The sequence below is a fragment of the Heptranchias perlo genome, unplaced genomic scaffold, assembly GCF_035084215.1.
Source record: "Heptranchias perlo isolate sHepPer1 unplaced genomic scaffold, sHepPer1.hap1 HAP1_SCAFFOLD_300, whole genome shotgun sequence".
Lineage (NCBI taxonomy): Eukaryota > Metazoa > Chordata > Chondrichthyes > Hexanchiformes > Hexanchidae > Heptranchias > Heptranchias perlo.
Genome location: NW_027139312.1, coordinates 232,943 through 260,725, shown reverse-complemented (window position 1 = coordinate 260,725; position 27,783 = coordinate 232,943). Strand labels below are relative to the sequence as shown.

Genomic DNA, 27,783 nt, shown 5'->3' with positions numbered 1-27,783 from the left:
GTAACTAAAGGATTGATTAAGAAAGGGAAGTTAGATTATGAAAAGAAATTAGCAAAAAATATAAAAACAGATAGCAAGAGTTTCTATAGTTATATAAAAAGAAAAAGGGTGGCTAAGGCAAATATAGGTCCCTTAGAGGATGAGACCGGGAAATTAATGGTGGGAAACATGGAGATGGCAAAAATGCTGAACAAATATTTTGTTTCAGTCTTTACAGTAGAGGACACTAAGAATATCCCAACACTGGACAAACAGGGGACTCTCGGGGGGGAGGAGCTAAATACGATTAAAATCACTCAGGAGATGGTACTCAGTAAAATAATGGGACTCAAGGCGGATAAATCCCCTGGACCTGATGGCTTCCATCCTAGGGTCTTGAGGGAAGTGGCAGTAGGGATTGTGGATGCTTTGGTGATAGTTTTCCAAAATTCCCTGGACTCAGGAGAGGTCCCGGCAGATTGGAAAACTGCTAATGTAACACCGTTATTTAAAAAGGGTAGTAGGCAGAAGGCTGGAAATTATAGGCCAGTTAGCTTAACATCTGTGGTGGGTAAAATTTTGGAGTCTATTATTAAGGAGACAGTAACGGAACATTTAGATAAGCATCATTTAATAGGACAAAGTCAGCATGGCTTTATGAAGGGGAAGTCATGTCTGACAAATTTGCTTGAGTTCTTCGAGGATATAACGTATAGGGTGGATAAAGGGGAACCAGTGGACATAGTGTATTTAGACTTCCAGAAGGCATTCGACAAGGTGCCACATAAAAGATTATTACTTAAGATAAAAAATCACGGGATTGGGGGTAATATTCTGGCATGGGTGGAGGATTGGTTATCGAACAGGAAGCAGAGAGTTGGGATAAATGGTTCATTTTCGGACTGGCAACCAGTAGCCAGTGGTGTTCCACAGGGGTCGGTGCTGGGTCCCCAACTCTTTACAATCTATATTAACGATTTGGAGGAGGGGACCGAGTGCAACATATCAAAATTTGCAGATGATACAAAGATGGGAGGGAAAGTAGAGAGTGAGGAGGACATAAAAAACCTGCAAGGGGATATAGACAGGCTGGGTGAGTGGGCGGAGATTTGGCAGATGCAATATAATATTGGAAAATGTGAGGTTATGCACTTTGGCAGGAAAAATCAGAGAGCAAGTTATTTTCTTAATGGCGAGAGACTGGAAAGTACTGCAGTACAAAGGGATCTGGGGGTCCTAGTGCAAGAAAATCAAAAAGTTGGTATGCAGGTGCAGCAGGTGATCAAGAAGGCCAACGGAATGTTGGCTTTTATTGCTCAGGGGATAGAATATAAAAACAGGGAGGTATTGCTGCAGTTATATAAGGTATTGGTGAGACCGCACCTGGAATACTGCATACAGTTTTGGTCTCCATACTTAAGAAAAGACATACTTGCTCTCGAGGCAGTACAAAGAAGGTTCACTCGGTTAATCCCGGGGATGAGGGGGTGGACATATGAGGAGAGGTTGAGTAGATTGGGACTCTACTCATTGGAGTTCAGAAGAATGAGAGGCGATCTTATTGAAACATATAAGATTGTGAAGGGGCTTGATCGGGTGGATGCTGTGAGGATGTTCCCAAAGATGGGTGAAACTAGAACTAGGGGGCATAATCTTAGAATAAGGGGCTGCTCTTTCAAAACTGAGATGAGGAGAAACTTCTTCACTCAGAGGGTGGTCGGTCTGTGGAATTTGCTGCCCCAGGAAGCTGTGGAAGCTCCATCATTAGATAAATTTAAAACAGAAATAGACAGTTTCCTAGAAGTAAAGGGAATTAGGGGTTATGGGGAGCGGGCAGGAAATTGGACATGAAGCTGAGTTCGGATCGGTCAATGCCCTGTGGGTGGCGGAGAGGGCCCAGGGGCTATGTGGCCGGGTCCTGCTCCGACTTCTTGTGTTCTTTAGATTTGTGGTTGGGATCAGATCAGCCATGATCTTATTGAATGGCGGAGCAGGCTCGAGGGGCCGATTGGCCTACTCCTGCTCCAATTTCTTATGTTCTTATGTTCTTATGTTCTTATATGGCTGGTCCAGTTAAGTTTCTGGTCAATGGTGACCCCCAGGATGTTGATGGTGGGGGATTCGGCGATGGTAATGCCATTGAATGTCAAGGGGAGGTGGTTAGATTCTCTCTTGTTGGAGATGGTCATTGCCTGGCACTTGTCAGGCGCAAATTAAAAATTAGAGCCAGACCTTTCAGGAGTGAGATCAGAAAATATTTCTACACACAAAGGGTGGTAGGAGTTTGGAACTCTCTTCCGCAAACGGCAATTGATACTAGCTCAATTGCTAAATTTAAATCTGAGATAGATAGCTTTTTAACAACCAAAGGTATTAAGGGATATGGGCCAAAGGCAGGTATATGGAGTTAGATCACAGATCAGCCATGATCTTATCAAATGGCGGAGCAGGCACGAGGGGCTGAATGGCCGACTCCTGTTCCTATGTTCCAAATGTTACTTGCCACTTATCAGCCCAAGCCCGGATGTTGTCCAGGTCTTGCTGCATGCGGGCTCGGACTGCTTCATTATCCGAGGGGTTGCGAATGGAACTGAACACTGTGCAATCATCAGCAAACATCCCCATTTCTGACCTTATGATGGAGGGAAGCTCATTGATGAAGCAGCTGAAGATGGTTGGGCCTCGGACACTGCCCTGAGGAACTCCTGCAGCAATGTCCTGGGGCTGAGATGATTGGCCTCCAACAACCACTACCATCTTTCTTTTGTGCTCGGTATGATTCCAGCCACTGGAGAGTTTTCCCCGATTCCCATTGACTTCAATTTTACTAGGGCTCCTTGGTGCCACACTCGGTCAAATGCTGCCTTGATGTCAAGGGCAGTCACTCTCACCTCACCTCTGGAATTCAGCTCTTTTGTCCATGTTTGGACCAAGGCTGTAATGAGGTCTGGAGCCGAGTGGTCCTGGCGGAACCCAAACTGAGCATCGGTGAGCAGGTTATTGGTGAGTAAGTGCCGCTTGATAGCACTGTCGACGACACCTTCCATCACTTTGCTGATGATTGAGAGTAGGCTGATGGGGCGGTAATTGGCCGGATTGGATTTGTCCTGCTTTTTGTGGACAGGACAGACCTGGGCAATTTTCCACATTGTCGGGTAGATGCCAGTGTTGTAGCTGGACTGGAATAGTTTGGCTAGAGGCGCAGCTAGTTCTGGAGCACAAGTCTTCAGCACTACAGCTGGGATGTTGTCGGGGCCCATAGCCTTTGCTGTATCCAGTGCACTCAGCCGTTTCTTGATATCACGTGGAGTGAATCGAATTGGCTGAAGACTGGCTTCTGTGATGGTGGGGATATCGGGAGGAGGCTGAGATGGATCATCCACTCGGCACTTCTGGCTGAAGATGGTTGCAAATGCTTCAGCCTTGTCTTTTGCACTCACGTGCTGGACTCTGCCATCATTGAGGATGGGAATGTTTGCAGAGCCTCCTCCTCCCATTTGTTGTTTATTTGTCCACCACCATTCACGACTGGATGTGGCAGGACTGCAGAGCTTTGATCTTATCCGTTGGTTGTGGAATCGCTTAGCTCTGTCTATAGCATGTTGCTTCCTCTGTTTAGCATGCATGTAGTCCTGAGTTGTAGCTTCACCAGGTTGGCACCTCATTTTTAGGTACGCCTGGTGCTGCTCCTGGCATGCTCTTCTACACTCCTCATTGAACCAGGGTTGATCCCCTGGCTTGTTGGTAATGGTAGAGTGAGGAATATGCCAGGCCATGAGGTTACAGATTGTGCTGGAGTACAATTCTGCTGCTGCTGATGGCCCACAGCGCCTCATGGATGCCCAGTTTTGAGTTGTTAGATCTGTTCTGAATCTATCCCATTTAGCACGGTGGTAGTGCCACACAACACGTTGGATGGTGTCCTCAGTGTGAAGATGGGACTTCATCTCCACGAGGACTGTGCGGTCGTCACGCCTACCAATACTGTCATGGACAGATGCATTTGCGACAGGTAGATTGGTGAGGACGAGGTCAAGTAAGTTTTTCCCTCGTGTTGGTTCGCTCACCACCTGCCGCAGGCCCAGTCTAGCAGCTATGTCCTTCAGGACTTGGCCAGCTCGGTCAGTAGTGGTGCTACCGAGCCACTCTTGGTGATGGACATTGAAGTCCCCCACCCAGAGTACATTTTGTGCCCTTGCTACCCTCAGTGCTTCCTCCAAGTGGTGTTCAATATGGAGGAGGACTGATTCATCAGCTGAGGGAGGACGGTAGGTGGTAATCAGCAGGAGGTTTCCTTGCCCATGTTTGACCTGATGCCATGAGATTTCATGGGGTCCAGAGTCAATGTTGAGGACTCCCAGGGCCACTCCCTCCTGACTGTATATCACTGTACCACCACCTCTGGTGGGTCTGTCCTGCCGGTGGGACAGGACGTACCCAGGGATGGTGATGGAAGAGTCTGGGACGTTGGCTGAAAGATATGATTCTGTGAGTATGGCTATGTCAGGCTGTTGCTTGACTAGTCTGTGGGACAGCTCTCCCAATTTTGGCACAAATCCCCAGAAGTTAGTGAGGAGGACCTTGCAGGGTCGACTGGGCTTCGTTGTGTCCGGTGCCTGGTGGTCCGTCCAGTTTTATTCTTATTATGACTTTTTGTAGTGAGATTTTACAACTGAGTGTCTTGCTAGGCCATTTCAGAGGGTGATTAAGAATCAACCACATTGCTGTGGGTCTGGAGTCACATATAGCCCAGACCGGGTAAGAACGACAGGTTTCCTTCCCTCAAGGACATTAGTGAATCAGATGTGTTTTTACGACAATCCGGTAGTTTCATGGCCATCATTACTGATACTAGTTTTTTTTTATTCCATATTTTATTTAATTAATTGAATTTAAATTCCCCAGCTGCTGTGGCAGGATTTGAACTCATGACTCTGGATTATTAGTCCAGTAACACAACCAGACATTTTGGTTGGAAGAACTAAACTAGAGGGTACAATTCTCAAAGGGGTGCAGGAACAGAGAGACCTGGGGGTATATGTGCACAAATCATTGAAGGTGGCAGGGCAGGTTGAGAAAGCATTAGAAAAGTATACGAGATCCTGGGCTTTATAAATAGAGGCATAGAGTACAAAAGCAAGGAAGTCATGATGAACCTTTATAAAACACTGGTTCGGCCACAACTGGAGCATTGTGCCCAATTCTGGGCACCGCACTTTAGGAAAGATGTGAAGGCCTTAGAGAGGGTGCAGAGGAGATTTACTGGAATTATTCCAGGGATGAGGGACTTTAATTATGTGGATAGACTGGAGAAGCTGGGATTGTCCTCCTTGGAACAGAGACAGTTGAGAAGAGATTTGATAGAGGTGTTTATGAAGGGTCGAGACAGAGTAGATAGAGAGAAACTGTTCCCATTGGTGCAAAGATCAAGAACCTGATGACATAGATTTCAGGTGATTGGCAAAAGAACCAAAGGTGACATGAGGAAAAACTTTTTTACCCAGCGAGTGGTTATGATCTGGAATGCACTGCCCGAGGGGGAGGGGGAGGCAGATTCAATCACGGCCTTCAAAAGGGAACTGGATAAATACTTGAAGGGAAAAAATTTGCAGGGCTACGGGGAAAGGGCGGGAGAGTGGGACCAGCTGGATTGCTCCTGCAGAGAGCCGGCACGGACTCGACAGGCCAAATGGTCATCTTCTTGCGTCAACCATTCTATAATTCTATGACAGAGGGCGCGAGACAGAGAGTGAGAGACACAGAGAGTGGGACAAAGGAATGGGGCATGGGAAGAGCTAGAGCTCTCCAATGACAAAATATCATTTTAATTTTAATGTCTTTATACAGTAAAAGGAGGCTTATGATAAATGTCAGGTTCATAATACAGTAGAGAACCAGGCTGAATACAGAAAGTACAGAGGAGATTAAAAAAAGAAATAAGAAGGGCAAGGAGAGTGTATGAGAATAGATTAGCAGCTAATATAAAAGGACACCAAAAGTCTTTCAAAAATATATAAACAGTAAAAGGATAGTCAAGGAAACGTGGGGTCAATTTGGGACAAAAAGGACAAGAGGCAGAGGGCACGGCTGAGACACTAAATGAATACTTTGCATCCATCTTCATTAGAGAAGAGGATGCTGCCAATGTAGCAGTTAAGGAGGAGGTCGTCGTGATATTGGATAGGATAAAAATAGATAAAGGAGGTACTTAAAAGATTGGCAGTACTCAAAGTAGAAAAGTCTCCCGGTCCAGATGGGATGCATCCTCGGTTACTGAGGGAAGTAAAGGTGGAAATTGCAGAGGCTCTGGTCACAATCTTTCAATCCTCCTTAGATATGGGGATGGTGCCAAAGGACTGGAGGATTGCAAATGTTACACCCTGTTCAAAAAAGGGGAGAGGGATAAACCTGGCAATTACAGGCCAGTCAGCATAACGTTGGTGGTGGGGAAACTTTGAGACAATAATCCAGGATAAACTTAATTGTCACTTGGAAAAGTCTGGGCTAATAAATGAAAGTCAGCACAGATTTGTTAAAGGAAAATCGTGTTTAACTAACTTGATTGAGTTCTTTGAAGTAATGGAGAGGGTTGATGAGGGGAGTGCGGTTGATGTGTACGTGGACTTTCAAAGGGCATTTGATAAAGTACCACATAATGGACTTATTAGCAAAATTAGAGCCCATGGGATTAAAGGGACAGTGGCAGCGTGGATACAGAATTGGCTAGAGGACAGAAAGCAGAGAGTAGTGGTGAACGGTTGTTTTTCAGACTGGAGGGAAGTATACAGTGGTGTTCCCCAGGGGTCAGTATTAGGACTACTCTTTTTGATCTATATTAATGACCTGGACTTGGGTATAGAGGGTATAATTTCAAAGTTTGCAGATGACACGAAACTCAGAAATGTAGTAAACAGTGAGGAGGATAGTAACAGACTTCAGGAGGACATAGACAGACTGGTGAAATGGGCAGACACATGGCAGATGAAATTTAAGGCAGAGAAGTGTGAAGTGATGCATTTTAGTAGGAAGAATGAGGCGAGGCAATATAAACTAAATGGTACAGTTTTAAAGGGGGTACAGGAACATAGTCCTGGGGGTGAACAAACAGAAATCTTTGAAGGTGGCAGGACCAGTTGAGAAGGCTGTTCAAAAGGCATTGGGATCCTGGGCTTTATTAATAGACGCCACACAACCCTGCCACGGTAACCTCTGCAAGACATGCCAGATCATCGACACAGATACCACCATCACACGAGAGGACACCACCCACCAGGTGCATGGTTCATACTCCTGTGACTCGGCCAACGTTGTCTACCTCATACGTTGCAGGAAAGGATGCCCCAGAGCATGGTACATTGGCGAGACCGTGCAGACACTGCGACAACGGATGAACGGACACCGCGCAACAATCGCCAAACAGGAGGGTTCCCTCCCAGTCGGGGAACACTTCAGCAGTCATGGACATTCATCCACCGACCTTCGGGTAAGCGTACTCCAAGGCGGCCTTCGAGACACACGACAACGCAAAATCGTCGAGCAGAAATTGATAGCCAAGTTCCGCACCCATGAGGACGGCCTCAACCGGGATCTTGGGTTCATGTCACGCTACACGTTACCCCACCAGCGAACAAATGTTATCTATTTTTAATATAATGGGTCATTTGCTGGCTCTCTCTGCCTTCCGGATGTTTCTGCCTCTCTCTGTTTTTCTTCTCTGTTTTTTTTCCCTGTTTGTTTTTTTGTTGAATGTGTATTCGGGGGTTCTGCAGGTGACACCTCTATGTCTGAACACGGTGATTGCCTTGGCAACGGGCAGTTGCAGGGGCAGTCTGTAAACACCATGTATTGTTCTATATGTATAAATGCGTAGGCTTCAAGGAGATCCTGAAACATTTACCTGAGGAAGGAGGAAGTCTCCGAAAGCTTGTGAATTTAAAATAAAATTGCTGGACTATAACTTGGTGTTGCAAAATTGTTTACAATTGTCAACCCCAGTCCATCACCGGCATCTCCACATCATTATTAATAGAGGCAGAGTGTACAAAAGCAAGGACCTTTATAAAACACTGGTTCGGCCTCATAAGAGCATAAGAAATAGGAGCAGGGGTAGGCCATCCGGCCCCTCGAGCCTGCTCCATCATTCAACAAGATCATGGCTGATCTTCTACCTCAACCCCATTTTCCTGCACTATCCCCATATCCCTTGATGCCTTTAATATCTAGAAATCTATCGATCTCTGTTTTGAATGTACTCAATGACTGAGCCTCCACAGCCCTCTGGGGCAGAGAATTCCAAAGATTCACCGCCCTCTGAGTGAAGAAATTTCTCCTCATCTCAGTCCGAAATGACCGACCCCTCATTCTGAGACTGTGATCCAGCAGAGGAGACAGAGGGGCATTCTGGGAGAAGTCGGCTCAGTCACCTCCACAGAACAGTGGGCAGCAGAAGAACTGGTGTCGAGGAGCAGTTAAACCCGAAACACAACATTTGTGTTTCCCTCCCTCCCTCCTCCTCCTCTAACCAAAAAAAAGAGGCACTGTGAGGAGGGCAAGCGAGTTGACCAGGAGGAGGATCGAGCTACTGCAGCTGCTGGAGGCACGAAGTCACAGCCAACAGGTAAGTGATTGGTTGGTGACTGGGAAGTAGTTTTTCTTTCTTTTTTTTTCTCTTGACATTGTAGTTGTTGTTAAGCTAACTTAAGGGTTAAGTCATGGCAGGAGATCCCAGCGCCGTGTCATGTTCCTCTTGTGAGATGTGGGAATTCAGGGATCCTTCCTGTATCCCTGATTCCTTCACCTGCGGGAAGTGTGTCCAGCTGCAGCTATTGTTTGACCGCTTGACGGCTCTGGAGCTGCGGATGGACTCACTTTGGAGCATCCGCGATGCTGAGAAAGTCGTGGATAGCACGTTCAGTGAGTTGGTCACACCGCAGATAAAAATTACTGAGGGAGATAGTGAATGGGTGACCAACAGACAGAGGAAGAGTAGGAAGGCAGTGCAGGGGTCCCCTGCGGTCATCTCCCTCCAAAACAGGTATACCGTTTTGGATACTGTTGGCGGAGATGGCTCACCAGGGGAAGGTGGCAGTGGCCAGGTTCATGGCACCGTGGCTGGCTCTGCTGCACAGGAGGGCAGGAAAAAGAGTGGCAGAGCTATAGTGATAGGGGACTCGATTGTAAGGGGAATAGACAGGCGTTTCTGCGGACGCAACCGAGACTCCAGGATGGTATGTTGCCTCCCTGGTGCAAGGGTCAGGGATGTCTCGGAGCGGCTGCAGGACATTCTGGAGGGGGAGGGTGAACAGCCAGTTGTCGTGGTGCATATAGGTACCAACGATATAGGTAAAAAACAGGATGAGGTCCTACAAGCTGAATTTAGGGAGTTAGGAGTTAAACTAAAGAGTAGGACCTCAAAGGTAGTAATCTCAGGATTGCTACCAGTGCCACGGGCTAGTCAGAGTAGGAATGACAGGATAGCTAGGATGAATACGTGGCTTGAGAGATGGTGCAAGAGGGAGGGATTCAAATTCCTGGGCCATTGGAACCGGTTCTGGGGGAGGTGGGACCAGTCCAAATTGGACGGTCTGCATCTGGGCAGGACTGGAACCAATGTCCTAGGGGGAGTGTTTGCTAGTGCTGTTGGGGAGGGTTTAAACTAATGTGGCAGGGGGATGGGAACCGATGCAGGAAGTCAGTGGGAAGTAAAGTGGTGACAGAAACAAAAAGCAGTCAGGGAGAGTGTACAAAACATGACCGGACAGATGGTCTGAGAAAGCAGGGCAAAGACCAAGGGAAGTCTAGATTAAACTGCATTTATTTCAATGCAAGAAGTCTGATGGGCAAGGCAGATGAACTCAGGGCATGGATGGGTACATGGGACTGGGATGTTATAGCTATTACTGAAACATGGCTAAGGGACGGGCAGGACTGGCAGCTCAATGTTCCAGGGTACAGATGCTATAGGAAAGATAGAGCAGGAGGTAAGAGAGGAGGGGGAGTTGCGTTCTTGATTAGGGAGAACATCACGGCAGTAGTGAGAGGGGATATATCCGAGGGTTCGCCCACTGAGTCTATATGGGTAGAACTGAAAAATAAGAAGGGAGAGATCACTTTGATAGGATTGTACTACAGACCCCCAAATAGTCAACGGGAAATTGAGGAGCAAATATGTAAGGAGATTACAGACAGCTGCAAGAAAAATAGGGTGGTAATAGTAGGGGACTTTAACTTTCCCAACATTGACTGGGACAGCCATAGCATTAGGGGCTTGGATGGAGAGAAATTTGTTGAGTGTATTCAGGAGGAATTTCTCATTCAGTATGTGGATGGCCCGACTAGAGAGGGGGCAAAACTTGACCTCCTCTTGGGAAATAAGGAAGGGCAGATGACAGAAGTGTTGGTGAGGGATCACTTTGGGACAAGTGATCATAATTCCATTAGTTTTAAGATAGCTATGGAGAAGGATAGGTCTGGCCCAAAAGTTAAAATTCTAAATTGGGGAAAGGCCAATTTTGATGGTATTAGACAGGAACTTTCAGAAGTTGATTGGGAGAGTCTGTTCGCAGGCAAAGGGACGTCTGGTAAGTGGGAGGCTTTCAAAAGTGTGTTAACCAGGGTTGAGGGTAAGCACATTCCTTATAAAGTGAAGGGCAAGGCTGGTAGAAATAGGGAACCTTGGATGACTCGGGAGATTGAGGCCCTAGTCAAAAAGAAGAAGGAGGCATATGACATGCATAGGCAGCTGGGATCAAGTGGATCCCTTGAAGAGTATAGAGATTGTCGGAGTAGAGTTAAGAGAGAAATCAGGAGGGCAAAAAGGGGACATGAGATTGCTTTGGCAGATAAGGCAAAGGAGAATCATAGAATCTTAGAATCATAGAATCATAGAAGTTACAACATGGAAACAGGCCCTTCGGCCCAACATGTCCATGTCGCCCAGTTTATACCACTAAGCTAGTCCCAATTGCCTGCACTTGGCCCATATCCCTCTATACCCATCTTACCCATGTAACTGTCCAAATGCTTTTTAAAAGACAAAATTGTACCCGCCTCTACTACTGCCTCTGGCAGCTCGTTCCAGACACTCACCACCCTTTGAGTGAAAAAATTGCCCCTCTGGACCCTTTTGTATCTCTCCTTTCTCACCTTAAATCTATGTCCCCTCGTTATAGACTCCCCTACCTTTGGGAAAAGATTTTGACTATCTACCTTATCGATACCCCTCATTATTTTATAGACTTCTATAAGATCACCCCTTAACCTCCTACTCTCCAGGGAAAAAAGTCCCAGTCGATCTAACCTCTCCCGATAAGTCAAACCATCAAGTCCCGGTAGCATCCTAGTAAATCTTTTCTGCACTCTTTCTAGTTTAATAATATCCTTTCTATAATAGGGTGACCAGAACTGTACACAGTATTCCAAGTGTGGCCTTACTAATGTCTTGTACAACTTCAACAAGACATCCCAACTCCTGTATTCAATGTTCTGACCAATGAAACCAAGCATGCCGAATGCCTTCTTCACCACCCTGTCCACCTGTGACTCCACTTTCAAGGAGCTATGAACCTGTACTCCTAGATCTCTTTGTTCTATAATTCTCCCCAACGCCCTACCATTAACGGAGTAGGTCCTGGCCCGATTCGATCTACCAAAATGCATCACCTCACATTTATCTAAATTAAACTCCATCTGCCATTCATCGGCCCACTGGCCCAATTTATCAAGATCCCGTTGCAATCCCGGATAACCTTCTTCACTGTCCACAATGCCACCAATCTTAGTGTCATCTGCAAACTTACTAACCATGCCTCCTAAATTCTCATCCAAATCATTAATATAAATAACAAATAACAGCGGACCCAGCACCGATCCCTGAGGCACACCGCTGGACACAGGCCTCCAGTTTGAAAAACAACCCTCTACAACCACCCTCTGTCTTCTGTCGTCAAGCCAATTTTGTATCCAATTGGCTACCTCACCTTGGATCCCATGAGATTTAACCTTATGTAACAACCTACCATGCGGTACCTTGTCAAAGGCTTTGCTGAAGTCCATGTAGACCACGTCGACTGCACAGCCCTCATCTATCGTCTTGGTTACCCCTTCAAAAAACTCAATCAAATTCGTGAGACATGATTTTCCTCTCACAAAACCATGCTGACTGTTCCTAATCAGTCCCTGCCTCTCCAAATGCCTGTAGATCCTGTCCCTCAGAATACCCTCTAACAACTTACCCACTACAGATGTCAGGCTCACCGGTCTGTAGTTCCCAGGCTTTTCCCTGCCGCCCTTCTTAAACAAAGGCACAACATTTGCTACCCTCCAATCTTCAGGCACCTCACCTGTAGCTGTCGATGATTCAAATATCTCTGCTAGGGGACCCACAATTTCCTCCCTAACCTCCCATAACGTCCTGGGATACATTTCATCAGGTCCCGGAGATTTATCTACCTTGATGCGCATTAAGACTTCCAGCACCTCCCTCTCTGTAATATGTACACTCCTCAAGACATCACTATTTATTTCCCCAAGTTCCCTAACATCCATGCCTTTCTCAACCGTAAATACCGATGTGAAATATTCATTCAGGATCTCACCCATCTCTTGTGGTTCCGCACATAGATGACCTTGTTGATCCTTAAGAGGCCCTACTCTCTCCCTAGTTACTCTTTTGCCCTTCATGTATTTGTAGAAGCTCTTTGGATTCTCCTTTGCCTTATCTGCCAAAGCAATCTCATGTCCCCTTTTTGCCCTCCTGATTTCTCTCTTAACTCTACTCCGGCAATCTCTATACTCTTCAAGGGATCCACTTGATCCCAGCTGTCTATGCATGTCATATGGCTCCTTCTTCTGTTTGACTAGGGCCTCAATCTCCCGAGTCATCCAAGGTTCCCTACTTCTACCAGCCTTGCCCTTCACTTTATAAGGAATGTGCTTACCCTGAACCCTGGTTAACACACTTTTGAAAGCCTCCCACTTACCAGACGTCCCTTTGCCTGCCAACAGACTCTCCCAATCAACTTCTGAAAGTTCCTGTCTAATACCATCAAAATTGGCCTTTCCCCAATTTAGAATTTTAACTTTTGGGACAGACCTATCATTCTCCATAGCTATCTTAAAACTAATGGAATTATGATCACTGGTCCCAAAGTGATCCCTCACTAACACTTCTGTCACCTGCCCTTCCTTATTTCCCAAGAGGAGGTCAAGTTTTGCCCCCTCTCTAGTCGCCAAAGAGCTTCTACAAATACATAAAGGGCAAAAGAGTAACTAGGGAGAGAGTAGGGCCTCTTAAGGATCAACAAGGTCATCTATGTGCGGAACCACAAGAGATGGGTGAGATCCTGAATGAATATTGCACATCGGTATTTACGGTTGAGAAAGGCATGGATGTTAGGGAACTTGGGGAAATAAACAGTGATGTCTTGAGGAGTGTACATATTACAGAGAGGGAGGTGCTGGAAGTCTTAATGCGCATCAAGGTAGATAAATCTCCGGGACCTGATGAAATGTATCCCAGGACGTTATGGGAGGTTAGGGAGGAAATTGCGGGCCCCCTCGCAGAGATATTTGAATCATCGACAGCTACAGGTGAGGTGCCTGAAGATTGGAGGGTAGCAAATGTTGTGCCTTTGTTTAAGAAGGGCGGCAGGGAAAAGCCTGGGAACTACAGACCGGTGAGCCTGACATCTGTAGTGGGTAAGTTGTTAGAGGGTATTCTGAGGGACAGGATCTGCAGGCATTTGGAGAGGCAGGGACTGATTAGGAACAGTCAGCATGGTTTTGTGAGAGGAAAATCATGTCTCACGAATTTGATTGAGTTTTTTGAAGGGGTAACCAAGAAGATAGATGAGGGCTGTGCAGGAGACGTGGTCGACATGGACTTCAGCAAAGCATTTGACAAGGTACCGCATGGTAGGTTGTTACATAAGGTTAAATCTCATGGGATCCAAGGTGAGGTAGCCAATTGGATACAAAATTGGATTGACGACAGAAGACAGAGGGTGGTTGTAGAGGGTTGTTTTTCAAACTGGAGGCCTGTGACCAGCGGTGTGCCTCAGGGATCGGTGCTGGGTCCGCTGTTATTTGTTATTTATATTAATGATTTGGATGAGAATTTAGGAGGCATGGTTAGTAAGTTTGCAGATGACACCAAGATTGGTGGCATTGTGGACAGTGAAGAAGGTTATCTGGGATTGCAACGGGATCTTGATAAATTGGGCCAGTGGGCCGATGAATGGCAGATGGAGTTTAATTTAGATAAATGTGAGGTGATGCATTTTGGTAGATCGAATCGGGCCAGGACCTACTCTGTTAATGGTAGGGCGTTGGGGAGAGTTATAGAACAAAGAGATCTGGGAGTACAGGTTCATAGCTCCTTGAAAGTGGAGTCACAGGTGGACAGGGTGGTGAAGAAGGCATTCGGCATGCTTGGTTTCATTGGTCAGAACACTGAATACAGGAGTTGGGATGTCTTGTTCAAGTTGTACAAGACATTAGTAAGGCCACACTTGGAATACTGTGTACAGTTCTGGTCACCCTATTATAGAAAGGATATTATTAAACTAGAAAGAGTGCAGAAAAGATTTACTAGGATGCTACCGGGACTTGATGGTTTGACTTACAGGGAGAGGTTAGGCCGACTGGGACTTTTTTCCCTGGAGAGTAGGAGGTTTAGGGGTGATCTTATAGAAGTCTATAAAATAATGAGGGGCATAGATAAGGTAGATAGTCAAAATCTTTTCCCAAAGGTAGGGGAGTCTATAACGAGGGGGCATAGATTTAAGGTGAGAGGGGAGAGATACAAAAGGGTCCAGAGGGGCAATTTTTTCACTCAAAGGGTGGTGAGTGTCTGGAACGAGCTGCCAGAGGCAGTAGTAGAGGCGGGTACAATTTTGTCTTTTAAAAAGCATTTGGACAGTTACATGGGTAAGATGGGTATAGAGGGATATGGGCCAAGTGCAGGCAATTGGGACTAGCTTAGTGGTATAAACTGGGCAACATGGACATGTTGGGCCGAAGGGCCTGTTTCCATGTTGTAAACTTCTATGATTCTATGACCCCTGGTTCTAGACTCCCCACCCAGGGAAAACATCCTCCCTGCATCTACCCTGTCGAGCCCTGTAAGAATGTTGTCTGTTTCAATGAGATCCCCTCTCATTCTTCTAAACTCTAGAGAATACAGGCCGAGTCTACTCAATCTCTCCTCATACGACAATCCCGCCATCCCAGGAATCAGCCTGGTGAACCTTCGTTGCACTCCCTCTCTGGCAAGTATATCCTCTCTTAGGTAAGGAGACCAAAATTATACACAATACTCCAGGTGCGATCTCACCAAGGCCCTGTATAATTGCAGTATGACTTCTTTACCCCTGTACTCAAATCCTCTTGTAATAAAGGCCAACATACCATTTGCCTTCCTAATTGCTTGCTGCATGTTCGCTTTCAGTGACTCATGTACAAGGACACCCAGGTCCCTTTGAACATCAACATTTCCCAATCTCTCACCATTTAAAAAATACTCTGCATTTGTTTTTCCCACCAAAGTGGATAACTTCACATTATATTCCATCTGCCATGTTCTTGCCCACTCACTTAGCCTGTCCATATCCCCTTGAAGCCTCTTTGCATCCTCCTCACAACTCACATTCCCACTTAGTTATATGTCATCAGCAAACTTGGAAATATTACATTTGGTCCCTTCATCCAAAGGAACATAGGAACATAGGAACAGGAGTAGGCCATTCAGCCCCTCGTGCCTGCTCCGCCATTTGATAAGATCATGGCTGATCTGTGATCTAACTCCATATACCTGCCTTTGGCCCATATCCCTTAATACCTTTGGTTGCCAAAAAGCTATCAATCTCACATTTAAATTTAGCAATTGAGCTAGTATCAATTGCCGTCAAAGCATTGATCAGCTGGAGTATTGTGGCCAATTCTGGGCACCGCACTTTAGGAAGGATATCAAGGCCTTAGACAGGGTGCAGAAGAGATTTACTGGTAACCGATGATGAAGAGAGGCAGGCAGAGAGAATGAGAGACAGAGGGAGAGAGAAAGAGAGAGACAGAGAAAGAGATTACTTCTGATCTCGAATACCACCTACTCACATCGACTGAATATGGAAAGGCACTTCACAGGCACAAGGAAACAGACACAGACAGAGGAGCGATTCGGAGGGTCACTGAAACCTTGCTCAAAATGAGGGGTTTTAAGCAGGAATTTGAGGAGGGCCGAGGCGGCTGAGGGCAGTCACCAATGGTGGGGCAAAGGAAGGGGAATTCACAAAAAGCCAGAGTCAGGGAATAAAGGCTAGCAGATAATGTAAAAGGAAATAGTAAGGGCTTTTATAAGCATATAAAAAGTATGATTTTGTCGGAGGCTGGGGGAGGTTACAGAGATAGGGAGGGGTTCAAACATGAGGATGAGAATTTTAAAATCTAAGATTCTATGATAGGTGTTCCCGGACTGGGAGCCAGTGTCGGTCAGTGAGCACGGGGGTAACGGATGAACGGGACTTGGTGAGAGTTAGGATACGGGGCAGCAGAGTTTTGGATTTTTAGGGAGGGTGGAGGCTGGGAGAGCATTGGAATAGTCGATGAAGGGTCTTCGATGGACAGAGCTGGGCAGAAATTTTAAATGTTTGTCTTTTCACAATGGAATACAATTCCTGACGATTTAAATGTCCGCGATTGCTGTGTACCGTTTGAGAATTGTGTGGAAGGAGCTGACATAGAGGAGTGAGTGTGAGAGGATCTACAATTAACTCCCACAGATAACAAGTACTCAGGACCCTTTGAAGTTTAATCCATGAGAAGTGAGAGGTAGAAAGGAGTAAGAATGGAAGCCTATTGTACTGCGACCCATCACTGACCTCTGATCATAGTTTGCTGTTCATTCAGGCAAGTCTCAGGGGCTCGGCACTCCCTGACCACCTGAAAGGGTTTGGAGCTTGCGATAATGTGAAGAGGATCCTTTTACAGTAACAATGGGGTGGGACTCTCACATAGAAAAGGAACCCGACTCCCACTCAACACAATCCTTCAGCTGAAGAGACCAGGACTGATTTTCTTCCTTCAATTAAAGTGTTTCAGCAACTCTATTGTGTTTTTGGACACATGACTAACAGGACACGTTCAAACATGTCAAAGGAAAATCTGGGCTCAACTTTTAAGAAATGAAAATCCTTTTGCAAACAAGAACTGGGTGTTTCATCCACGGGGACAGCAGGGTTATTAGTGAGGAAACTGAAAGAGCTGCAGTGCAGGGAGCGAACAAGGCTGACGGGAGTAGCTGAGAAAATGAGTAATAAATCAGAACGGTGATTTGATAAAACCTGGGGTTTCACAGTCCAGACATTGTGGAACGGATCAGGAAGGTGGCGAGCTCCATAATTCAGAGATCCTGCACCAAAAATGAGGCAGAGACTGCAATATAACCAAGAATCAGACAATGATACAGCATAGAAAGAGTCCAATCGCACATCGTGCCTTTGCCAGCTCTTTGAAAGAGCTATCCAATTAGTTACCACCTACCGCCCTCCCTCAGCTGATGAATCAGTCCTCCTCCATGTTGAACACCACTTGGAGGAAGCACTGAGGGCAGCAAGGGCACAAAATGTACTCTGGGTGGGGGACTTCAATGTCCATCACCAAGAGTGGCTCGGTAGCACCACTACTGACCGAGCTGGCCGAGTCCTGAAGGACATAGCTGCCAGACTGGGCCTGCGGCAGGTGGTGAGCGAACCAACACGAGGGAAAAACTTACTTGACTTCGTTCTCACCAACCTACGTCACAGGTGCATCTGTCCATGACAGTATTGGTAGGAGTGACCACTGCACAGTCCTCGTGGAGATGAAGTCCCGTCTTCGCACTGAGGACACCATCCAACGTGTTGTGTGGCACTACCACCGTGCTAAATGGGATAGATTCAGAACAGATCTAGCAGCTCAAAACTGGGCATCCATGAGGTGCTGTGGGCCATCAGCAGCAGCAGAATTGTATTCCAGCACAATCTGTAACCTCATGGCCCGGCATATTCCTCACTCTACCATTACCAACAAGCCAGGGGATCAACCCTGGTTCAATGAGGAGTGTAGAAGAGCATGCCAGGAGCAGCACCAGGCGTACCTAAAAATGAGGTGCCAACCTGGTGAAGCTACAACACAGGACTACATGCATGCTAAACAGCGGAAGCAACATGCTATAGACAGAGCTAAGCGATTCCACAACCAACGGATCAGATCAAAGCTCTGCAGTCCTGCCACATCCGGTCGTGAATGGTGGTGGACAAGGCTGAAGCTTTTGCAACCATCTTCAGCCAGAAGTGCCGAGTGGATGATCCATCTCGGCCTCCTCCCGATATCCCCACCATCACAGAAGCCAGTCTTCAGCCAATTCGATTCACTCCATGTGATATCAAGAAACGGCTGAGTGCACTGGATACAGCAAAGGCTATGGGCCCCGACAACATCCCAGCTGTAGTGCTGAAGACTTGTGCTCCAGAACTAGCTGCGCCTCTAGCCAAGCTGTTCCAGTACAGCTACAACACTGGCATCTACCCGACAATGTGGAAAATTGCCCAGGTCTGTCCTGTCCACAAAAAGCAGGACAAATCCAATCCGGCCAATTACCGCCCCATCAGTCTACTCTCAATCATCAGCAAAGTGATGGAAGGTGTCGTCGACAGTGCTATCAAGTGGCACTTGCTCACCAATAACCTGCTCACCGATGCTCAGTTTGGGTTCCGCCAGGACCACTCGGCTCCAGACCTCATTACAGCCTTGGTCCAAACATGGACAAAAGAGCTGAATTCCAGAGGTGAGGTGAGAGTGACTGCCCTTGACATCAAGGCAGTATTTGACCGAGTGTGGCACCACGGAGCCTTAGTAAAATTGAAGTCAATGGGAATCAGGGGAAAACTCTCCAGTGGCTGGAGTCATACCTAGCACAAAGGAAGATGGTAGTGGTTGTTGGAGGCCAATCATCTCAGCCCCAGGACATTGCTGCAGGAGTTCCTCAGGGCAGTGTCCTCGGCCCAACCATCTTCAGCTGCTTCATCAATGACCTTCCCTCCATCATAAGGTCAGAAATGGGGATGTTCGCTGATGATTGCAGTGTTCAGTTCCATTCGCAACCCCTCAGATAATGAAGCAGTCCGAGCCCGCATGCAGCAAGACCTGGACAACATCCAGGCTTGGGCTCATAAGTGGCAAGTAACATTCGGGCCAGACAAGTGCCAGGCAATGACCATCTCCAACAAGAGAGAGTCTAACCACCTCCCCTTGACATTCAACGGCATTACCATCGCCGAATCCCCCACCATCAACATCCTGGGGGTCACCATTGACCAGAAACTTAACTGGACCAGTCATATAAATACTGTGGCTACAAGAGCAGGTCAGAGGCTGGGTATTCTGCGGTGAGTGACTCACCTCCTGACTCCCCAAAGCCTTTCCACCATCTACAAGGCAGAAGTGTGATGGAATACTCTCCACTTGCCTGGATGAGTGCAGCTCCAACAACACAAGAAGCTCGACACCATCCAGGACAAAGCAGCCCACTTGATTGGCACCCCATCCACCACCCTAAACATTCACTCCCTTCACCACCGGCACACAGTGGCTGCAGTGTGTACCATCCACTTGCCAAGGCTTCTTCGACAGCACCTCCCAAACCCGCGACCTCTACCACCTAGAAGGACAAGAGCAGCAGGTACATGGGAACAACACCACCTGCACGTTCCCCTCCAAGTCACACACCATCCCGACTTGGAAATATATCGCCGTTCCTTCATCGTCGCTGGGTCAAAATCCTGGAACTCCCTTCCTAACAGCACTGTGGGAGAACCTTCACCACACGGACTGCAGCGGTTCAAGAAGGCGGCTCACCACCACCTTCTCAAGGGCAATTAGGGATGGGCAATAAATGCTGGTCTTGCCAGCGACGCCCACATCCCATGAATGAATTTTTAAAAAAGAGCAGTTTGAGGAGATTTGATGGAGGTATTTAAAATAATGAAGGGTTTAGATAAAAGTAAATAAAGAAAAAGTGTTCCCATTGCTGGAATGGTGAAGAACCAGAGGGCGATTGGCAAAAGAACCAAAGGCGACATAAGGAAAAACTCTTTTACACAGCGAGTGGTTATGATCTGGAATGTACTGCCCGAGGGGGTGGTGGAGGCAGATTCAATCGTGGCTTTCAAAAAAGAATTGGATAAATACTTGAAGGGAAAAAATTTGCAGGGCTATGGGGAAAGAGCGGAGGAATGGGATTAACTGGATTGCTCTTACAAAGAGCCGGCACAGGCTCGATGGGCCGAATGGCCTCTCTCGGTGCTGTGACCGTTCTAAGATTATGCCTCAGCTAGGGTATTGTGTACAATTCTGGGCACCTCACCTTAGGAAGATTGTCAAGGCCTTGGAGAGGGTACAGAGAGATCTACCAGGATGATACCAGGGAAGAGGGACTTCAGTTATGCAGAGACACTGCAGAAGCTGGGGTTGTTCTTCTTAGAGCAGAGAAGGTCAAGGGGCGACCTACTGGAGGTATTCAAAATAATGAAGGGTTTTGATAGAGCAAGTCGGGACATAAGAACATAAGAAACAGGAGGAGTAGGCCATTCGGCCCCACCAGCCTGGTCCATTCAATCAGATCATGGCTGATCTTCTACCTCAACTCCACTTTCACACCATATCCCCAGATCCCGTGATTCCCTTAGTGTCCAATTGGAAGTAACTGTTTAATAAAAACAGAAAATGCTGGAAGTACTCAGCAGGTCACAGTTAACGCTTCAGGACGATGACATTTTGCCAGAACTGGAAGAAGTTACAAGTTAAAGAAACCGTTTCCTCTGGCAAGTGGGTCAGTAACTAGAGGGCACAGATTCAAAATAATAATAAAAGAACTAGAGGGAAATGAGGAGAATTTTTTTCACAGAGGGTTGTTCTGATCTAGAACGCACTACCTGAAAGGGTGGTGGAAGCAGGTTCCATAGGAACTTTCAAAAGGCAACTGGACATGTACTTGAAGAGGACTAATTTGCAGGGACTAAATTGGACAGCTCTTTCAAAGAGCCAGCACAGGCATGATGGGCCGAATGGCCCCCTCTTGTGCTGTATCATTCTATGATATAAAACACGGCCTCAAACCCACAGCTCAAACGATCCAAGGTTCACCTTTATTCAATTTCTGTGATCAGGAAAGTACTTTACATAAAAAAATGAAAACATTTTTATATCAATTACATAAAATCAAGGCCGTCGGACTCTGCCTTACAGAAAAGTCTCCCTGGTGTGGTATTGTAAGTGGGACGGGGCCAAACGTAACTGGGATGCCCAGCTCGGCAGGCTATCAGTGCAGACGATCGAGTTTCGCTTGCAGTGATTTGAATTGTCCAATCGTTGTCTGTAAGGCACTGGTGGGGCTCAGAGACTGAAGTTCGACAAGGTATCGGCCAATCGCGTCCAGGCAGGTGTTCGTCAATCGGCGCCTGTAACAGAGGATCAGGGTCAGGGTCAGGGTCAGGGTCAGGGTCAGGGTCAGGGTCAGGGTCAGGGTCAGGGTCAGGGTCAGGGTCAGGGTCAGGGTGAGGGTCAGGGTCAGGGTGAGGGTGAGGGTCAGGGTCAGGGTCAGGGTCAGGGTCAGGGTCAGGGTCAGGGTCAGGGTCAGGGTCAGGGTGAGGGTCAGGGTCAGGGTCAGGGTCAGGTCCCAAACTCCCATCACTGGCACACTCTGAGCTCAGGTCCCAATGTGCAGACTCCATGATCACACCAAGGCGGAGCGAGGCTCCCCCCCCCCCCACTGCTGGCGGAGCGAGGCGCCCCCCCCCCCACTGCTGGCGGAGTGAGGCGCCCCCCCCCCCCACTGCTGGCGGAGCGAGGCGCCCCCCCCCCCCCACTGCTGGCGGAGTGAGGCGCCCCCCCCCCCCACTGCTGGCGGAGCGAGGCGCCCCCCCCCCCCCACTGCTGGCGGAGTGAGGCGCCCCCCCCCCCCACTGCTGGCGGAGCGAGGCGCCCCCCCCCCCCCCACTGCTGGCGGAGCGAGGCGCCCCCCCCCCCACTGCTGGCAGAGCGAGGCGCCCCCCCCCCCACTGCTGGCGGAGCGAGGCGCCCCCCCCCCCACTGCTGGCGGAGCGAGGCGCCCCCCCCCCCCACTGCTGGCGGAGCGAGGCGCCCCCCCCCCCCACTGCTGGCGGAGCGAGGCGCCCCCCCCCCCCCACTGCTGGCGGAGCGAGGCGCCCCCCCCCCCCACTGCTGGCGGAGCGAGGCGCCCCCCCCCCCCACTGCTGGCGGAGCGAGGCGCCCCCCCCCCCCACTGCTGGCGGAGCGAGGCGCCCCCCCCCCCACTGCTGGCGGAGCGAGGCGCCCCCCCCCCCCCACTGCTGGCGGAGCGAGGCGCACCCCCCCCCACTGCTGGCGGAGCGAGGCGCACCCCCCCCCACTGCTGGCGGAGCGAGGCGCACCCCCCCCCCCCCACTGCTGGCGGAGCGAGGCGCACCCCCCCCCCCCCACTGCTGGCGGAGCGAGGCGCACCCCCCCCCCCCACTGCTGGCGGAGCGAGGCGCACCCCCCCCCCCCCCACTGCTGGCGGAGCGAGGCCCCCCCCCCCCCCCACTGCTGTCATAGAATCATAGAAAGTTACAGCAGAGGAGGCAGCTTCATACAGTTCGAGCGTAACCTCCCTGCTCTTATATTCTATACCTCGGATAATAAAGGAAAGTATTCCATATGCCTCTTTAACCACCTTATCTACCTGTCCTGCTACCTTCAGGGATCTGTGGACATGCACTCCAAGGTCCCTCACTTCCTCCACACCTCTCAGTATCCTCCCATTTATTGTGTACTCCCTTGCCTTGTTTGCTCTCCCCAAATGCATTACCTCACACTTCTCCGGATTGAATTCCATTTGCCACTTTTCTGCCCACCTGACCAGTCCATTGATATCTTCCCGCAGTCTACAGCTTTCCTCCTCACTATCAACCGCACGGACAATTTTTGTATCATCTACATTGTAACCCACAAAAAGCAAGGGACCGAGTACTGAGCCCTGTGGAACCCCACTGGAAACAGTCTTCCCGTTGCAAAAACACCCATCGACCATTACCCTTTGCTTCCTGCCACTGAGCCAATTTTGGATCCAACTTGCCACTTTCCCTTGGATCCCATGGGCTTTTATTTTTTTGACCAGTCTGCCCCATGGGACCTTGTCAAAAGCCTTGCTAAAATCCACGTAGACCACATCAAACAACTTACCCTCATCAACCCTCCTTGTTACGACCTCAAAAAATTCAATCAAGTTAGTCAGACACGTCCTTCCCTTAACAGGGTACGGTAGCATAGTGGTTATGTTACTGAGCTAGTAATCCAGAGGCCTGGACTAAAATCCAGAGTCATGAGTTCAAATCCCGCCACGGCAGCTGGCGAATTTAAATTCAATTAATTAATTAAATTCAATTAATTAAATAAAAATCTGGAATTAAAATACTAGTATCAGTAATGATGGCCATGAAACTACCGGATTGTCGTAAAAACCCATCTGGTTCACTAATGTCCTTTAGGGAAGGAAGCCTGCCGCCCTTACCCGGTCTGGCCTATATGTGACTCCAGACCCACAGCAATGTGGTTGGTTCTTAATTGCCCTCTGAAATGGCCTAGCAAGACACTCAGTTGTAAAATCTCGCTACGAAAAGTCATAACAAGAATAAAACCGGACGGACCACCCGGCATCGGACCACAAGGCACCGGACACGACAACGGCAAAACACCAAGCCCAGTCAACCCTGCAAGGTCCTCCTTACTAACATCTGGGGACTTGTGCCAAAATTGGGAGAGCTGTCCCACAGACGAGTCAAGCAACAGCCTGACATAGAAATACTCACAGAATCATATCTTTCAGCCAACGTCCCAGACTCTTCCATCACCATCCCTGGGTATGTCCTGTCCCATCGGCAGGACAGACCCACCAGAGGTGGCGGTACAGTGATATACAGTCAGGAGGGAGTGGCCCTGGGAGTCCTCAACATTGACTCTGGACCCCATGAAATCTCATGGCATCAGGTCAAACATGGGCAAGGAAACCTCCTGCTGATTACCACCTACCGCCCTCCCTCAGCTGATGAATCAGTCCTCCTCCATGTTGAACACCACTTGGAGGAAGCACTGAGGGCAGCAAGGGCACAGAATGTACTCTGGGTGGGGGACTTCAATGTCCATCACCAAGAGTGGCTCGGTAGCACCACTACTGACCGAGCTGGCCAAGTCCTGAAGGACATAGCTGCTAGACTGGGCCTGCGGCAGGTGGTGAGCGAACCAACACGAGGGAAAAACTTACTTGACCTCGTCCTCACCAATCTACCTGTCGCAAATGCATCTGCCCATGACAGTATTGGTAGGAGTGACCACTGCACAGTCCTCGTGGAGATGAAATCCCGTCTTCGCACTGAGGACACCATCCAACGTGTTGTGTGGCACTACCACCGTGCTAAATGGGATAGATTCAGAACAGATCTAGCAGCTCAAAACTGGGCATCCATGAGGCGCTGTGGGCCATCAGCAGCAGCAGCAGAATTGTACTCCAGCACAATCTGTAACCTCATGGCCCGGCATATTCCTCACTCTACCATTACCAACAAGCCAGGGGATCAACCCTGGTTCAATGAGGAGTGTAGAAGAGCATGCCAGGAGCAGCACCAGGCGTACCTAAAAATGAGGTGCCAACCTGGTGAAGCTGCAACTCAGGACTACATGCATGCTAAACAGCGGAAGCAACATGCTATAGACAGAGCTAAGCGATTCCACAACCAACGGATCAGATCAAAGCTCTGCAGTCCTGCCACATCCAGTCGTGAATGGTGGTGGACAATTAAACAACTAACGGGAGGAGGAGGCTCTGCAAACATCCCCATTCTCAATGATGGCGGAGTACAGCACGTGAGTGCAAAAGACAAGGCTGAAGCGTTTGCAACCATCTTCAGCCAGAAGTGCCGAGTGGATAATCCATCTCAGCCTCCTCCCGATATCCCCACCATCACGGAAGCCAGTCTTCGGCCAATTCGATTCACTCCACGTGATATCAAGAAACGGCTGAGTGCACTGGATACAGCAAAGGCTATGGGCCCCGACAACATCCCAGCTGTAGTGCTGAAGGCTTGTGCTCCAGAACTAGCTGCGCCTCTAGCCAAGCTGTTCCAGTACAGCTACAACACTGGCATCCACCCGACAATGTGGAAAATTGCCCAGGTATGTCCTGTCCACAAAAAGCAGGACAAATCCAATCCGGCCAATTACCGCCCCATCAGTCTACTCTCAATCATCAGCAAAGTGATGGAAGGTGTCGTTGACAGTGCTATCAAGCGGCACTTACTCACCAATAACCTGCTCACCGATGCTCAGTTTGGGTTCCGCCAGGACCACTCGGCTCCAGACCTCATTACAGCCTTGGTCCAAACATGGACAAAAGAGCTGAATTCCAGAGGTGAGGTGAGAGTGACTGCCCTTGACATCAAGGCAGCATTTGACCGAGTGTGGCACCAAGGAGCCCGAGTAAAATTGAAGTCAATGGGAATCAGGGGGAAAACTCTCCAGTGGCTGGAGTCATACCTAGCACAAAGGAAGATGGTAGTGGTTGTTGGAGGCCAAGCATCTCAGCCCCAGGGCATTGCTGCAGGAGTTCCTCAGGGCAGTGTCCTAGGCCCAACCATCTTCAGCTGCTTCATCAATGACCTTCCCTCCATCATAAGGTCAGAAATGGGGATGTTCGCTGATGACTGCAGTGTTCAGTTCCATTCGCAACCCCTCAGATAATGAAGCAGTCCGAGCCCGCATGCAGCAAGACCTGGACAACATCCAGGCTTGGGCTGATAAGTGGCAAGTAACATTCGCGCCAGATAAGTGCCAGGCAATGACCATCTCCAACAAGAGAGAGTCTAACCACCTCCCCTTGACATTCAACGGCATTACCATCGCCGAATCCCCCACCATCAACATCCTGGGGGTCACCATTGACCAGAAACTTAACTGGACCAGCCATATAAATACTGTGGCTACGAGAGCAGGTCAGAGGCTGGGTATTCTGCGGCGAGTGACTCACCTCCTGACTCCCCAAAGCCTTTCCACCATCTACAAGGCACAAGTCAGGAGTGTGATGGAATACTCTCCACTTGCCTGGATGAGTGCAGCTCCAACAACACTCAAGAAGCTCGACACCATCCAAGATGAAGCAGCCCGCTTGATTGGCACCCCATCCACCACCCTAAACATTCACTCCCTTCACCACCGGCGCACTGTGGCTGCAGTGTGCACCATCCACAGGATGCACTGCAGCAACTCGCCAAGGCTTCTTCGACAGCACCTCCCAAACCCGCGACCTCTACCACCTAGAAGGACAAGGGCAGCAGGCGCATGGGAACAACACCACCTGCACGTTCCCCTCCAAGTCACACACCATCCCGACTTGGAAATATATCGCCGTTCCTTCATCGTCGCTGGGTCAAAATCCTGGAACTCCCTTCCTAACAGCACTGTGGGAGAACCGTCACCACACGGACTGCAGCGGTTCAAGAAGGCGGCTCACCACCACCTTCTCAAGGGCAATTAGGGATGGGCAATAAATGCCGGCCTTGCCAGCGACGCCCACATCCCGTGAACGAATAAAAAAAAAAAATCCATGCTGATTAATCCGTGCCTTTCTAAACGACAATTTATCCTGTCCCTCAGTATCGATTCCAATAATTTGCCCACCACTGAAGTTAGACACTGGTCTATAATTACTCTGTCCATCTCTTTCTCCCTTTTTAAAAAATGTTAGCAGTCCTCCAATCCTCCGGCCCCATGCCTGTAGCCAGGGAGGATGGAAAATGATGGTCAGAGCCTCCGCTATTTCCTCCCTTGCTCCTCTTAACAGCCTGGGATACATTTCATCCGGGCCTGGCGATTTATCCATAGAATCATAGAATCATAGAATCATAGAAGTTACAACATGGAAACAGGCCCTTCGGCCCAACATGTCCATGTCGCCCAGTTTATACCACTAAGCTAGTCCCAATTGCCTGCACTTGGCCCATATCCCTCGATACCCATCTTCCCCATGTAACTGTCCAAATGCTTTTTAAAAGACAAAATTGTACCCGCCTCTACTACTGCCTCTGGCAGCTCGTTCCAGACACTCACCACCCTTTGAGTGAAAAAATTGCCCCTCTGGATCCTTTTGTATCTCTCCCCTCTCACCTTAAATCTGTGCCCCCTCGTTATAGACTCCCCTACCTTTGGGAAAAGATTTTGACTATCGACCTTATCTATGCCCCTCATTATTTTATAGACTTCTATAAGATCACCCCTTAACCTCCTACTCTCCAGGGAATAAAGTCCCAGTCTGTCTAACCTCTCCCTGTAAGTCAAACCATCAAGTCCCGGTAGCATCCTAGTAAATCTTTTCTGCACTCTTTCTAGTTTAATAATATCCTTTCTATAATAGGGTGACCAGAACTGTACACAGTACTCCAAGTGTGGCCTCACCAATGCCCTGTACAACTTCAACAAGACATCCCAACTCCTGCATTCAATGTTCTGACCAATGAAACCAAGCATGCTGAATGCCTTCTTCACCACCCTATCCACCTGTGACTCCACTTTCAAGGAGCTATGAATCTGTACTCCTAGATCTCTTTGTTCTATAACTCTCCCCAACGCCCTACCATTAACGGAGTAGGTCCTGGCCCGATTCGATCTACCAAAATGCATCACCTCACATTTATCTAAATTAAACTCCATCTGCCATTCATCGGCCCACTGGCCCAATTTATCAAG

The 27,783-nt window shown here is 48.5% G+C and overlaps 1 protein-coding gene across 1 annotated transcript in view; it reads right to left on the bottom strand.

Moving 5' to 3' along the window:
* Positions 1–21,139: 21,139 nt before the first annotated feature.
* The window catches only part of nup155 (nucleoporin 155), a 239,580-nt gene continuing 232,936 nt past the window's right edge, over positions 21,140–27,783 (bottom strand). Inside the window, exon 35 of the mRNA XM_067978489.1 lies at positions 21,140–21,470. Within this exon, the coding sequence (XP_067834590.1) occupies positions 21,332–21,470 (139 nt within the window). The 3' untranslated portion in view covers positions 21,140–21,331. The remainder of the gene's footprint in view (positions 21,471–27,783) is intronic.